Below are 15,215 nucleotides of genomic sequence, written 5' to 3'. Positions count from 1 at the left end.
TTTCATCACAGAAACAATTCTTGAATCCGCCACTGACCTACACTTACGTGTAAATATGTAACAAAGAGCAATAATTTTTCTCTAGCCTACATCACATCAATTAAAGCAACATCATTTTTAGATAACAGAAGTTAAATCATCTGCTGTCATTATTTTGTTTTCACGAACTGAATAAGATAAGCCTAACTTTTTCAAAGCGATATAATTTTTTTTATATTATGTAAAATAAAATGTGCTCGTTGTGTATCCAAATGCCCCAAAATTGTTTCTTCTGTTTAATTTCACTGAAAATGTACACATTTCTTTTGCAAATTCCAACAATGAGGATATTCTGTTATCACTAAAAAAAAAGTTTAACCCACGCTTTTACTCTAAAAAAATATTACTATCGAAGTTGCACGAACAAGCGGCCAACTTCTGTGACTTCAGAACTGCTCGGGTTTGTCTTAGAGCTACGTGAGTTGCAGGCTCTTACCGCGTGGAGGATTCCCTGCGGCTAGTGCATGCGGTGAGATGCAAAGAGGCCGTGACCGTAGCAGGGCATACCTCTATCTGCGTATAAGCTTGAGAGTGTCGCATACTCCCGACCAACACAATCATAACATTACCTTCAGTATTTTTGATGAAAATACTTAAACGATATTTATGAATGTATAAACCATTTTACACTTTAAATATATTCCGGGGTAGTTTCACTATCATAAAGTTAATTTGTTATTGTTAATTTTAAGTAATAAAATAAAAGAAATATCTTGTAATTTTCATAAGTACTAGCAGCTTACAATCACAACAAAGGCAACACATATCATGGAAGTGAGTAAAATCTAGTATTTCGTAAATAATCCACAGAAAAATGGACTCTGAAAAAGTTGCACATCTGATTTCAAACAGAGTAGCAAACTTAATTTTCGAGATATTTGACTGGTAATTTGACAGCATGTGTTCTAAATCATGGCGAAAGAGAATATGAATTCTCCATACAAAGGGCACGTAGACCATGTACCTACTCTTTTTACGCAGACCGCCTCAATTTCATTCGCACGGGTTTGAGTGCTAAGTGGTTCTGAGCCTAAAATAACTAAAGAGCAAATCCATTTGTCGACTTTCTCTTCTTTCTGTTCATATTCGTGTGACGGTAAACTTCATTTCACTTTTTGGTACGGTGATTGAATTAAACACCCAGCCCCCACATTAAAAATATTCTTAATTTTTGCTAGTGAAATAATATAAATTTGATTAAGTTAAATGTTGAGTGTAACAGTTGACTAATATTAATATTTCTGTCTTTTTAATGTTCCTTTAATTTTAAAGTAAGATAAATAGGTAGGTATGATCAGATTTTTATTTTGGCATTTCTCACTTCGATGCGTATGTTTCTGTAGTTTATAAAACTGCAAAAATTGCCATGATTGATTAAATTGTTGAAGGAAATTTTAATAAAACTGTTATACTGAAAGTTCGTTAGATTTCATAAAAATAATTATTGAGACAGAGATATAGATCTTAATGTTAAATATCAACAAAAGATTGATACTTGCACAATATTCCAGAATATATATATATATATATATATATATATATATATATATATATAACTACATGTAGGTATAAGCAGTTAATAAAAAAGGCCACTAAATAGGAAATATTGAATTATAAAATAGACTGTAAATTAGTTTTTTAGATTTTTGGAACCGCGGAAATACACATTTTCGCTTAACGGACTCGCGTCAGTTCCAAAATCAGTTTTGTTAATTTACAAAACTTAAACTAACTGATAAAGCAGGAACTTACTGAACCTTAATTTTTTTTGTCATTCACGGAATCAAATTGATTGGACCTGTGAATGATTGAACTGTTGACCCAATCATATGATAAAAATCAGCAAAAGGAACAAAACTAAAGTTATTATTTCAAACATTTCATCTTTAAATATATCACTAGTTATAACTGGTGTTATTACAAAAAATGAGTTATTATTTCTAAACTATAATTGACCTACAATTTGGAATAATCCTTATATAAAGCTTCCTGCTGTAAGACGTCATATTATTTTATTTACTTTAAATGAAGCTGCTTCTTTCTCAAGTTTGTTTTAAGAATTTTTACAGTTGACTGAGTGCAATGGATGGATATATCGTATCAAGCCCAACCAACACTCGAGTTATATTAATGAATGTAATAAAACAGTTTCAATATAAATTAAGTAAGTATAATTTGAACTAAGAAGAAATTATTTACATCTGGGTCTCCATTCTGCAGATTCTTAAGCATTTGAAGTGACAACGTGATTTTGTGTAGGGCCTACAAAAATGTTATTGGTTTAAGGTGTGGCATTAAAAAAACTTATGTATTTGTATTACTTCTCTAACTTTAAAAATTAAGTTTCATATTAAGTCTACCTCATCGTTAAATAAACTTTAATTTAAATATATATCTGTAATTTCTTAACATAATTAGGACTTTATTATTAACGTTTTTTTTACAAAGCATAACCAACTGCATAACATTCAAATGCTATTGCTAGGCCTTTTCTACAGTTAGACTGAGTTGCGTGAGATCAAGGACTTAAATTCGTACCATACCATTCCTCTGGATGGTTCTTACGGTCAAAATAAAATGTCTTTGTTTTACGGCCGCCATTGTTTTGAATCTTGCCGTGTTGTTATTGGTTTATTATCATCAGGAAGTGTCAAATGAAAAATGGTTCAATAAGATCGATATTTAAATATATATTGGTATGCATTCCAGCATCGCTTCAAATAATAACGCCAATCTTTTGCTGGTCTCAATGCATACCACATATCTAGATCCTCTGGCATCAACTATTGAACATAGTTTAGTGTCTTAAAGAAGTATTAAAAGTTTTATGATTCTATTTGGTGGCTACTAAAGCCAACTTCTTTGTAGTTTTAATCATAGTACTTAAGTATGCTTCACGCAAACATAGGGAAATCGTCATGGAAACTGCTTTCTCAGGATGCTGCACTTTATAGACATTAGGTTACGAATCGAAGCTGAAACTGTGTCTGTTACCAGATGGGACATATATTACAATCGTTCATATAATCATTAACGGTAAATGCGAGGATAGGAAATTAATTAATTGGGCAGAAATGTTTGATCGTTTTAAAAAATGTTTTTTCACAAGTAATAACATTTTTTAATCTTGCTTTTCATTGTTTTTGTAATACATTTTATTTTTGGCTTTTTACTTCCTTTAGACCCCGTATTTCAGAAGTCAACCTGTACATTGGTTCTACCAAACAGCGTTAACTACCAAACAATTTCAAGCTTGTAAAATAAATTCTTGTCTTGATCCCATCATGTAGGCAACACGCAATAAATGCCCCACTTGTTGCCTACCTGAAGGGCGTACATATGCGCGAGAAAGGTGGATTTAAAATCAAATGTCCAGTACTTCGATCCATTTGCACAGTAAAGCAATTCTTTTCTTTACCTCATAAAACGACTATGCAGGCCAGTTTAAATGCCTATAGACTTTATAATTTTGCGGTTTCGTACGCTAGAAATTTAATTTGTATCCACTTTGCATCTTATTTACTTAAATTACTTTTATAATGCCATGTTTGAAAAGTCCTTATCAACACTGAGACAATATTAAACATAACAAAGTAGTATAAACTAATCATGTAAAGGCAAAGTTCAAGAATCTCAGGGTTAAATTTTAATGTCTAAGGTCAAGGTCAAGGTCCAAGAAGGCGACCGTAACAAAATGTGCATTGGTGACATCATAATTCAAGATGACTGCCGTGTAGTCAGTATTAAAGATGGTAGAATGATTTTAATTTTCTTTGTAAAATTTAAAATTTTTCCTATTAAAATCGGATGTTAATTACGGATTTTCAATATGGTGGCCGTAACGAATAGTGCCACGATGAAGGTCGAGGTTGAAGCTCTCCACCAGAGGCTTATTGAAGGCTTGCCCATGGTGAATTTAAGCCTCAATGGGGACATTTAGACTTTTGAAATTTTCTGGAATTTAAATGGGAAATTTTCCCTAAAAATTGAATTTTTTCCCTCGAAATAGGAAATTTTTCGAGATTTGAGTCATTATGAGTAATGTTTGAAGAATTTTGATGAAATATGACACTGTAAATGGCCACCGTTACGTCAGAGGTCAAAGGTTATTGGCCCGCTCCACGCTCCACACTCCACCTCCATGTGCCGGGACCGGCTTACCTATACTACGCAGCTGCCAGCTGCTGAGCCGCAAGAAGCGGCGCGGCATCATCGAGAAGCGGCGACACTACAACGCCCTGCTTGTTGGTTGCAGATGCGAGTCGCCCGGCGACGCAAGCAGCTGCCAGCTGCTGAGCCGCAAGAAGCGGCGCGGCGTCATCGAGAAGCGGCGACACTACAACGCCCTGCTTGTTGGTTGCAGATGCGAGTAGCCCGGCGACGCAAGCAGCTGCCAGCTGCTGAGCCGCAAGAAGCGGCGCGGCGTCATCGAGAAGCGGCGACACTACAACGCCCTGCTTGTTGGTTGCAGATGCGAGTCGCCTGGCGACGCAAGCAGCTGCCAGCTGCTGAGCCGCAAGAAGCGGCGCGGCGTCATCGAGAAGCGGCGACACTACAACGCCCTGCTTGTTGGTTGCAGATGCGATTAGCCCGGCGACGCAAGCAGCTGCCAGCTGCTGAGCCGCAAGAAGCGGCGCGGCGTCATCGAGAAGCGGCGACACTACAACGCCCTGCTTGTTTGTTGCAGATGCGAGTCGCCCGGCGACGCAAGCAGCTGCCAGCTGCTGAGCCGCAAGAAGCGGCGCGGCATCATCGAGAAGCGGCGACGCGACCGCATCAACAGCAGCCTGAGCGAGCTGCGGCGGCTCGTGCCCAGCGCCTACGAGAAGCAGGGCTCGGCCAAGCTGGAGAAGGCGGAGATCCTGCAGTTGGCCGTCGACCACATCAAGATGCTGCACGGCAAAGGTGAGGCCTGGCTCCTGGCTGTGTTACTTCATTATGTATTTATTGCGGGAGTTTATTTTATTTGTGCTTAACGTCTTGCCCACATTAGAGTAGTTAAATAAGGCAAACACATCACAAAAAATATCAGTGATGTTGGAAAAGAAATCTGTCAGTACCTATTGAAGGGACCACCCTGGAAGAACCCAAGAAGGTTTAAGGAAAACCTTGGAATACCGAAACTAGGAACTGTGTACACTGGAATTAGATAAAACCTCTTTACTCGTCGATTTACTTTGACTATGACTTGTACCGGCTGTGACGCGTGAAATAAGCTCTTGAGTGGGTTAAAGGGAATGCAGCCACTGCATTGCAGAACCTGCATGATTCGACTGTAAATAACGGTTTCCTGTAAAAAATATTTTTTTCCCAACAAGACTGTTTTGACTCACAATACTTTATATATAATTAATTACCTGTACTTATGATTAGAAACCAGAAAAATTTGCGGTTTTATTAACTGACAACATCATGAACCTTTAATTAATTAACAAAATTATTAAGAATAGAACCTTTTCGCAAACTATCATAATTTTGTTCTATGAGATATGAAAAAAAAACATTAACTCGTGTCATAGTCATGAAAAACCAACAGTTCAGAATTTTTTAAATGTTTATTTTTTTCGCTACGGTACTCTCATAATGTCCAAGAGTAAATTATTCAAAGTCCGTACATATAGACCGAATATTCTAGGTATGTAAACTAATAAAGTAATTTTACTAAGTAATTCATGACCGAATTAGCTAATAGTTGAGTTGTGGGTGAAGTGAGCCTGTTCCCAGCATCGGTCGGAAATTGATTAGGAGACCCAACCAGTTAGACTGGAATGGGTCTGAGCATAATTTTTAGTATATTTGTGTTCATTGAAGTTCACACATATCAGGTCCGCAAACACGATAGTGGCTCCGCACGTCATTCTCAGACTTTTTAATACTTTCCGTGTTGTATTCATTCGTAAAGTAATTAACTTTTACATTGAAAAATAATTATTTCGCATTGTTTTGCAACTATGTGGACGTGGCACACTATCAGGAAATACAGCCAAAACATACTCTTTACTGTTAAATATATAAAATTAATTATTACTATTATTCAGTAGTTATAATAATTTTATTAGAATTGGAAAAGTTAGAAACCTTAATTTTGACATAATTTTTGTCAAGGAAATGTATATCGATAAAGATTTATTAGTTTTTAATTATTAGTTTAGTTTGGCCAAGCAAATTTAATAAATATTTTCCGACAAAGATATAATTATTAAATATTTAAATTAAAATTACTTATACAATTTGGCATGACTTTATCCCTTTAAATATAATTTTGACAATAGTGCATCGCGAATAAAAATAGTCAAGGTTTGGAAAACGTTTTTGGAACTTGCTTTGGAACAAGCTAATTTTTAATTTGGCGTCATAGTTTATTTTATTTCTTATATTTATGTCTGGATGTTGGAAAGGCTTATGCCAGTGAACATTAAAGTAGACCGGTAAAATGGCGCTTTTGTTGTTCAGTCCACAAATAAGTAAATACATATATAACATGGTTCAGACAATGATTTTGATCGACCTAGTGCCTTATACCTGGGTAATTGATACATGGTTCACACAGGATACACCCGGCCGATTGCCACATTTTATCACGTACAAGCGGAATATCAAGCCATAAGAGTTTATATTCCCTGGATAGAATCCAATCGAATTGTTTGGCGTGAAACCCAACAACCTTCCGAGGTACAACACAGATTGTTTGACTAACAGAATAATAGTTTTTCAACAAGTGTCGAGGGACATATTTCTTGAGTGACAACAAGGGGTTCCAGTTTGGAGTACCTGTGGTGTTGAATAACTGATATTTTGCGAGTGTGAAATGCAGTAGACGTTCCCATAAGCCGGTGGGTTTCCTCCGGGTACTCACGTTTTCCCCAGCCAATCATTTCCGTCAACGCTTCATATTCATCTCATCACCACTTACCCATTTTGAACGTTCCTATTACCACAAGATAGTAAACCCTAGTTAATTCTGTTTTATTTAATTAATTAATTTAATTCTCTTTATAGCATTTGTACTACAGGGAATGTGACACACGCTAAAACTGTTATACATAAGTTGTTCTCGTTTACTCTATATGCAGCCAAATTGACTATTTTACTAGGTAAGGAAGCATTTCCCAAAAATATATTAATTACTAAAATGCTGTAAAATATTGACATTTGAATAAATCTGTATTGAAATATAGAAATAACAATGATATTGAATACTTTAAATAAAAATTAACACACATACTAAAGAAATGGAATATTCAGTTTAAGATTTAGAAAAACATTAACTTCAAAATGATAAGCTGCGTTTTGTAAGTATTCTCTTAGTTGCGATATGTGCAGGTAGACTGGAGGCAAAGCCCGGCTGTTTCAGTGGGCGCGGACTCGCTGGCCTGCGACAGCCACAAGCTCGCCATGGACTACCACATGCTGGGGTTCCGCGAGTGCGCCTCCGAGGTGTCGCGCTACCTGGTCACCGTCGAGGGCCTCGACCTGCAGGACCCGCTGCGCCTGCGCCTCGTCTCGCACCTGCAGTGCTTCGCGGCGCAGCGCGAGCTCGCCAAGAAGGCGCCCGGCGTCGCGCCCTGGGGCTACGGCGCCCCCGCGCCGCATCAGCAGCAGTACCCGGCGCCCGACGGGCTGCCGCACTACGAGCCCTCCGCCGCCGCCGCCGCCGCCGCCGCTGCCGCCGCCGCCACCACCGCCTCCTCCGCGCTGCCGCCCTACCCGCCGCCGCAGTACCAGGTGGCCTACGACCACCCCCCGGGCCCTGGGGCCTCAGCGGAGGTGAAGCCGTACCGACCGTGGGGCGCCGAGCTCGCCTACTGACCCCCGCCTGCGCGCCTGATCCTCCACCCTGAGTGCTCCGCGAGTGAAGCCGAGCCAACAGTGAAGCATCGAGCTGCCTACACGTGAGCGCGGAGAAACAGGGCGTGCAGCCGTGCTACTCTTTGAAACTAGTCAGTCGCTTTAAATTGTGATCTATATTGTTACCTCAAGTGAAGCCATTCAAGAATGAAGCAAATAGCTGCCTACACGTGGCGATCGCTTCACGCAATCATGGAAGAACCGGGCGTGCAGGCACGCCGGCGCCTTGAAACTAGTCAGTCACTTTAAATTTAGATCTACTTGGTGAACACAAGTGAAGCCATACCAAAAGTGAAGCATCGAGATGCTTATACGCGGTGCTCAGTTCACGTGATCGTGGAGTAACAGGGCGTGCAGGCATGCTACACTTTATACTAGTCAGTCGCTTTAAAGTGAGATCTACATTGTGACCTCAAATGAACCAATATAAGCAGTGAATCACCGAGATGCCTACATGTGGTGCTCAGTTCTCGTGATCGTGGAGAAACAGGGCGTTCAGACACGCCAGGATTTTGAACTATTTAGCAGTAGTAAATAGAGAAAAGCCTTTTGTGACAACAAGGGAAACGACGCCAACAATTTAGCACTGACCACCATACTGATGATGCCAGTTCTTACCTACACGTGGAGTTTATTTCATGTGATTACAAACAGGTACTTGACATGTTTAAACTAGTGTTTCTCAAATAGAGTTCATTGTTGTCAGACTAGGAATGAGATAAGTTTTCAACCCTGACGTTTTCATTTTGGCGCCGCCTCTCCCGGTCACACACTCTACCCCGAACATGTACCGTAGAGACAATTGCAGTAATATCACACGTTTGATTACGTGTAAGTATGTTTCTCAAATCGCTAGTTTTTAAAACATGGGTAAATGGTACCTTTATCTTATTTGCTCATTTTTCAACAAATACGCTGATTTTTAACTGCAGGTGTTTCCCTCCGCATTGGGGATAACAAGAGGAAGAATTTATCAGAGCGAAACACTGACACAGTATTGTGATAAACACACGAACGGTTAATTTTTTTTCAAATTCAAATAAAAAACATTCTTGTATTCTTGTAGAAAAGTGCGGCAGCGCGCGATTACTAAGAGTACTCCGAAAACCCGAACTATAAACAAAGAAATGTCAAAGCTAACAAGAAAGTAATTTTATTATGAAAACAAACAAATTATTGAACCCATCATCATCATGAAGTGAAACAATTATTATAATTCTAATGTGAAAAAAGTTAAAATATTATAATATTAAAAAATTACAAGTCACCTCAAATGGTCTTATTGGAACCTACACGACATTTGCTAAATATGGCTCTGAGATGACAAAGGCTTTGACTGCCATAATTATTTACAAGTCAATTACAAATTACTTAACTCTTAAATTAATAGTTGCTTGAAAATATTAAAATTCTCCAAGTTGATTATTGTTTATCAAACTAGGTCATGTTAGGTCTCTTCGAGGTGTAAACGAAACTGACACAAAAGGTAGACTCCTCGGTTAAGCGGGTAATGACTCAGTCGACACTCGCCTTAAAGATAGTTGATAGTAAGGGTCCACTCCAGGGCACCACTGCACCGAGTCGTCCCGTGGTCGTTGTGGCTAGCGCCCTCCTCCCTAACGACGCTCAACGCGGACTTACTAGCACGAACCAAGCGCGGAACTTCAAGTTCCGAAGACGACTTATACAGCTGGGCAAAAGAGCAGCCACAACTCGCTCTTCCGACTCGTAGGCGCTCGTGACCTGTCACACTCGTAATGGAGAATTACCATCATGAAAACATCTCCACGTTGTTCGTGGTACGAATCTCTAACTGTGACATAAACTAGTCAGACTAAGCAGTTTCCACTTCATCAAACACCCAGTCCACTATGGTGTTTGGAAGTCGAAGTCGGGTTATTATAGCACTGCCCTTACATGTCAGCCACTGTTACAGTCACACACACTAAGTCCTCTTTATAGCCTTTGATGACATGTGCCCTTCTACATTAACACTCTCTTACACTCGCTCAATCGCTCTCCCTCGACGAGTAAAAAAATGTCGTAGGCGAGAATTTTCGTACTTTGTGGGCAACTTTCCCTTACCCACAGGTCGTAATTTCACTGAAAGGCTTTCCAGAAATTAATCGCTCAGCGAGTAGCAACTCGCTTCATGTGTTGCGTCGACGAGTCTCTGAACGAGTGATCAGGTACCTCTTCTGCGGCTTTCTCCTGTTGGCACCTTGGGACTTATCGGGCTAAGTCCGAACTCACTTGCGAAAATGTTAAGTCCAGCTTACTCACTTCTGAGGCTAAGTCCAACCAACATGCAGCTCGGTGTGGCATTGGGCATAGTGACGTTCCTTGGTGACTTGGTGACGTGGTGACGGGCAGAATGACGGCAGGGTGACTTGATCGGGTGTGAGAGCTTCCTCTTTCGGCTTTCCGAAGACTGAAGACTGCAGCCCAACCCAGACCTATACATACCCCTTACGGTAGTATCGACACCGTTGTTGAACCATCCATAAGCGTGGAGTTACTTTCCAGCCTTGAAGGGTGGAAGGAGGGGTGGTGAGATCAGGTGACGAATCACGTAGTTCCCCCTCCACTCACATGGCTCGGACGAGCCTGGAAGTGGCTGGTGTTGAAGCATGTCTGAGGGGGTAGGCCATCAGAGATGCCTCGCTGTTCTGCCGGTAGTGTCACGTTCGGGGGCTAACTTTCAAAACATCGCCACAATCAAGATTACATTGCGGGAAGTGAAAAACAGGCATATATGTATTGGGAAGTACACTATCCTTCAGAAACATTATCTAACATGATTTCCTTTAAAATATCTTTACTTATGTTACCCAAAAAAATTGTCTCCATAACAATATTAAAATCATTAATACGTAAAAATAAATTTTGATAACTATTTCGTTTTTATACTACACTATTTTGTAAAAAAATCATAATATATGTTATATAATACTATGAGATTGCTAGTGAGCAGAAGATTAATCGGCAATTTTTTTTAGTAGATAATCTCAAATAGACTAGACTTATAAAATTTAAATCATATTCTTTATCTTGTATCAACTACATGGAAAAGGCCACCATGCGTATTAAAACAATGAGGTAGTATGAAAAAAATTCTCTTCATATGAACATAAAAAAATTGACATTTTGTAAAACAATTAAAATTTGCATACATTTTAAAACAATTTATAACTAGCATACATTTATTCAACGATTGATCATGATCTCAAAAATATTTTTAAATTTAAATTAAATTTTGATATTTTTATTCCCGTAGTGCATCAATTTTTAATAGTTAATTATTTTATTAATTTAATTAAAACATGGGTTGAGATTGTGTATGAAACTATTTATGTGAAAAAAAAAAAGTAAACCAAACATGATAGGAGCTAAAAAAAAACAATGATGTCACTAATAGTAATTTGTTTTTAATTTTTAAACCAATATTTTTGTTCAATATATAAAAACTAATCATTTATACACACGTAAACTTTTTTAACTTTTTAAATGTCCAGCAACATATAAAGAGATTGTTTCAGGAAAACGATAACACATAAGTTAATTATTTGTAATCATGTATAAATTGCAGTGAAGAAACGAAATTAATACAGCTCTATAAATTTACATTTAGTTACTAGATTTTTTGGATTCACGTGCCTTGCTAAACTTATTATTCTTGGTTGCCGTTTATTACATCAAGCATGCTTGGTATTAAGAATGATTAATAAATATTTTTAGGACAATAATTTTTAAAATAAAAGAATTCCTAAAAGCAATATAAATGTCAAAAGTATGGTAACATATAAAATATGTTGCGATTGCTTGAAAACAGACCTTTTAGTTAAAAAAAACAATAAATCTCGAAGTTGTAATAATAAATGAAGTTTTTCACAATAATATCAGTGTATTGTTCCTGAAAACGACCTACATATGATCCAGGTGAAGATTTTGATAAGTTAATCAGTGCCAATGAGTAAAGACTAAATCTAACAATGTATTGAACAAAAACTTGTGCAAAAATTATTGTTGTTAAAAAATAGCGTTCCAGTTTTATAATAATTAATTCACAATTTGAATTTTAATAAAGTAAAAATACTTTAGTTCATAAACCACAAAAAAATACAGGTGTTCGTATAAGAAAGTCCCAGTTTCAATGGTATATTACAATAGTTTAATTTAGACTAATTACATCAAATCATACATAAAAATGAAGGTAAACTAGCCTTTTGTTTCTTACAAATGTTTAATATGAGCACCTTTAGTTGTACGGCACACATCCAACCTTAAGTCCAATTCTTCCCTCACTTACCTTATCAATCCCGAGTAATGGAAGCAATAGCCTTTTCTATTCTGTGTCTCAAATCTGGCAAATAATTAGGTAGTGGCGGAACATAGAAACGATCTTTTATAAAGCCCCAAAGAGAAACGTGGAGGCCGGCGAAAAATAGCTCTGTCGTCTAGAACATTACAACCAATCAAAGGGTCAGGGAATTCGAGTTTCATCCTGTTGCCAAATAAAGTTTACTGGTTCACCCTCTACTAATCGCTATTTTGCGTAATTGGCGCTGCAAGCGAGAAAACAAGAAAGCAGTACTCGCGCATGCACTTATCTAAAACTGTTTGAGTTTCTCTTTAATTGTGACCTTGAAACAAAACTCTAAAACGCTTGCAGTTGATACTATTAAAATTTATAGCTGGAACATTCTTTTATGAACATCTGTATATCTTTGATCATATGTGATTCTTTCAAGTAACTCTATGGCAAGGAAAACAGTTCTTAGAACGATTTGTATAAAATGAGATTATGTAATTTATAGTTTTAAAAAATTATATTTCTTTATGAAAGTAGTTGAGCCAAAAAAACTTGTGTTTTTTTTCCACTTCAGCTTTGAAAAATGTGTCGTTATGCAAAGCGAAATAAAGAGCAAATAGGTGTACTTTAATAGTAAAAAAATTAAAATTTTGAAATGGTACACATGCCATGTTAAAAAATATTTACAGAACAATAAATAACTGAAGAAAATTAGTTATTTAAAACATCTTTGGCTTTAGATAGACTCTCAGTTGTTAAGTTGTGTTTTAAACAAAAAAAACTATTTATTGTTAACTTTTAAAGCAAAAGAAGCTCTGTAAATATTTAAAAAAAACATATTCTTGTAAAACATTCCTCTTCCTCCCAAAAGACTTCGGGAAAAATGATTAACGTGGCTATAAATGCTTGCAATCCATAATTCAAAATTAATTTTAACATGTTAAATGTTACCAACTAAGTGATATAAATGCAAATGAGCTTAAATATAATTATATCTGCGTATGAGTGAGTTCTCGTAAATTTAGGAATGAAGAAAAATTGCTACCAAAGAAGTAAAAAGTAAAAAAAATATAATGTCAGCAAATTTGCACGATATAAATGCGTGTTTTACGCTGTAAAGAAAACATTTACATTTCTGCTATGATGATTAACATATATTGTAAGAGAATAATATATTTTTTTTTCGATTTAGGTCAAACTCAACAGATGATTTGTTATAAAATCATCAATGTAATGAGTTGAAGGATAAAGATAGATTTATACCTACTACAACTATTTCACTGTATTTATACATTGTCATTGTGAGATTGTAAATGTGTCAATGATGAGTGGTTTGTTGAAAAAACGAAAAAAAAAATGTGCCTTGTCAATAACCAAGTGTCCTTCTTAAATAAATATAAAATCAGTTAAATATTTTTCTACTTTTCTATACAACACTTTAAACATAGTCTACTGTGGGTGCATATATAAGGAAAACATTTAATTTGTGCTGGTTTTGAACATGTTTAAAATATAAAAAAAACAGACAGAGTAATAAAATATGATATCTGTATGAGAAACGAATGATTTTTGGTATGTGTCTAGTTACACTTTGTTGCTTTGGAATTGTTTTTGTGTTTCGTCATTTACTGTACATATGCTGTGAAATAAATGTGTAAATGTGATACTGGAAAACACTTGGCGTTCTATTTTTCAACCTAGTAATGTTTCATAATATTCATTATTCCAAAACAGTACATTGATATTAAAATCTGCTTAGCAATAAACAGACATATACATATAAGCATACAGAAACAATCATGCGCAAAGTTTTGAATTTTTATGTCAATCTCGTCCAGGCATGTGTTATTAATTTAAAAGCCTGGAGGCTAATTATAGCTAACCTGTGTAATTATTATTTGGTGAGTGTATTTTACTTCATGTGTAAATGTAAACATAAATTTGCGATATATGTGCACTATTGTTAATGCACAAGGTTTTCTACATGCATATTAACCAATGGTTTGCGAGTTGGGTGAGCATATGAGTATCATAAGTAAACGGCTACCATTTTTGGTTCTGCGAGTGAAAGTGCGCCAGTTTGAATGCAGCTAAGAGATACACAGAAGAGGAAATGTGTATACATGGCGTATACATGACAATGAATGTTAATGAGCTACAATGGCTATATAGCTATTCAACAAGAGTTAGAGACCATAGGTGTGCTTAAAACGTAAACAATATCGTGCTGCTTCACAGATTTATATTATATGCACGCTGTTCATGTTAGGGAAAATGCAGCTCAAATAATATGCATATACAAAATATAGTGAATGTTAGAGTTTTAAACAATAAGGAAACTACTAGAATAATTTAGATAATCTACAAATATACCTAAAGAAATATATAAATTTTACAATAAAAAGTTAATCTACATACAGGTATACACTACGCAAATAGTGTACATGTATATGCAAAAAATAAAATAATAAGGTATTGTGTTCAAGGAAATAACATTTGCTAAGAACTTTAGGTAGTAGACATAAAAAAAGTTGTCTACGTTTATTAAGTCAATAGATAGATTTTTAAGAAATACAGAATTTTAAGAATTAGAGTCCTTACTATGGTATGACTTTCAGAAATTTTCTACCTAGTTTATCGTGTTATGGTGCCTGGACCCTAAATACATCATTTACTCAAACTTTTATCAAAACTTCTGAACCCTGGAGGTAAAGGACAACATGTACAATTTTTTTTATGAAATAGAGTTGGCACCATTGCTGGTATTTACATTTTTCGCTTTGTATAGCGTTATAGAAGATTGTATTCAGTTACTATGAATAGTGAAAATATGCACGTCCAATTTATTTTAGAGGTAAAAACCCTCCGCGTGGAAATGAAGAAAAAAAATTCTCTCCTGTCAAATAAAAATCGTGTTACATGGCGTCCTTTAACTTTAGGGTACAGAAACTTGTTTTAAAAGGAATTGAAGGACAAATAAGTTCATAACTCCCTCAGTAGGCAAAGTATCAAATAC

The 15,215-nt window shown here is 36.4% G+C and overlaps 1 protein-coding gene across 1 annotated transcript in view; it reads left to right on the top strand.

Annotated features, from left to right (window-relative positions):
- Positions 1–7,848, top strand: part of LOC134528906 (hairy/enhancer-of-split related with YRPW motif protein 1-like) — a 43,870-nt gene extending 36,022 nt beyond the window's left edge. The window contains exons 3-4 of the mRNA XM_063362571.1: positions 4,727–4,944; positions 7,394–7,848. Coding sequence (XP_063218641.1) covers positions 4,727–4,944; positions 7,394–7,848 — 673 coding nt within the window. The remainder of the gene's footprint in view (positions 1–4,726; positions 4,945–7,393) is intronic.
- The last annotated feature ends 7,367 nt before the right edge of the window (positions 7,849–15,215 follow it).

The sequence above is a fragment of the Bacillus rossius genome, chromosome 2 (genome assembly GCF_032445375.1).
Source record: "Bacillus rossius redtenbacheri isolate Brsri chromosome 2, Brsri_v3, whole genome shotgun sequence".
NCBI lineage: Eukaryota > Metazoa > Arthropoda > Insecta > Phasmatodea > Bacillidae > Bacillus > Bacillus rossius.
This window is presented reverse-complemented; position numbering and strand designations above follow the sequence as displayed.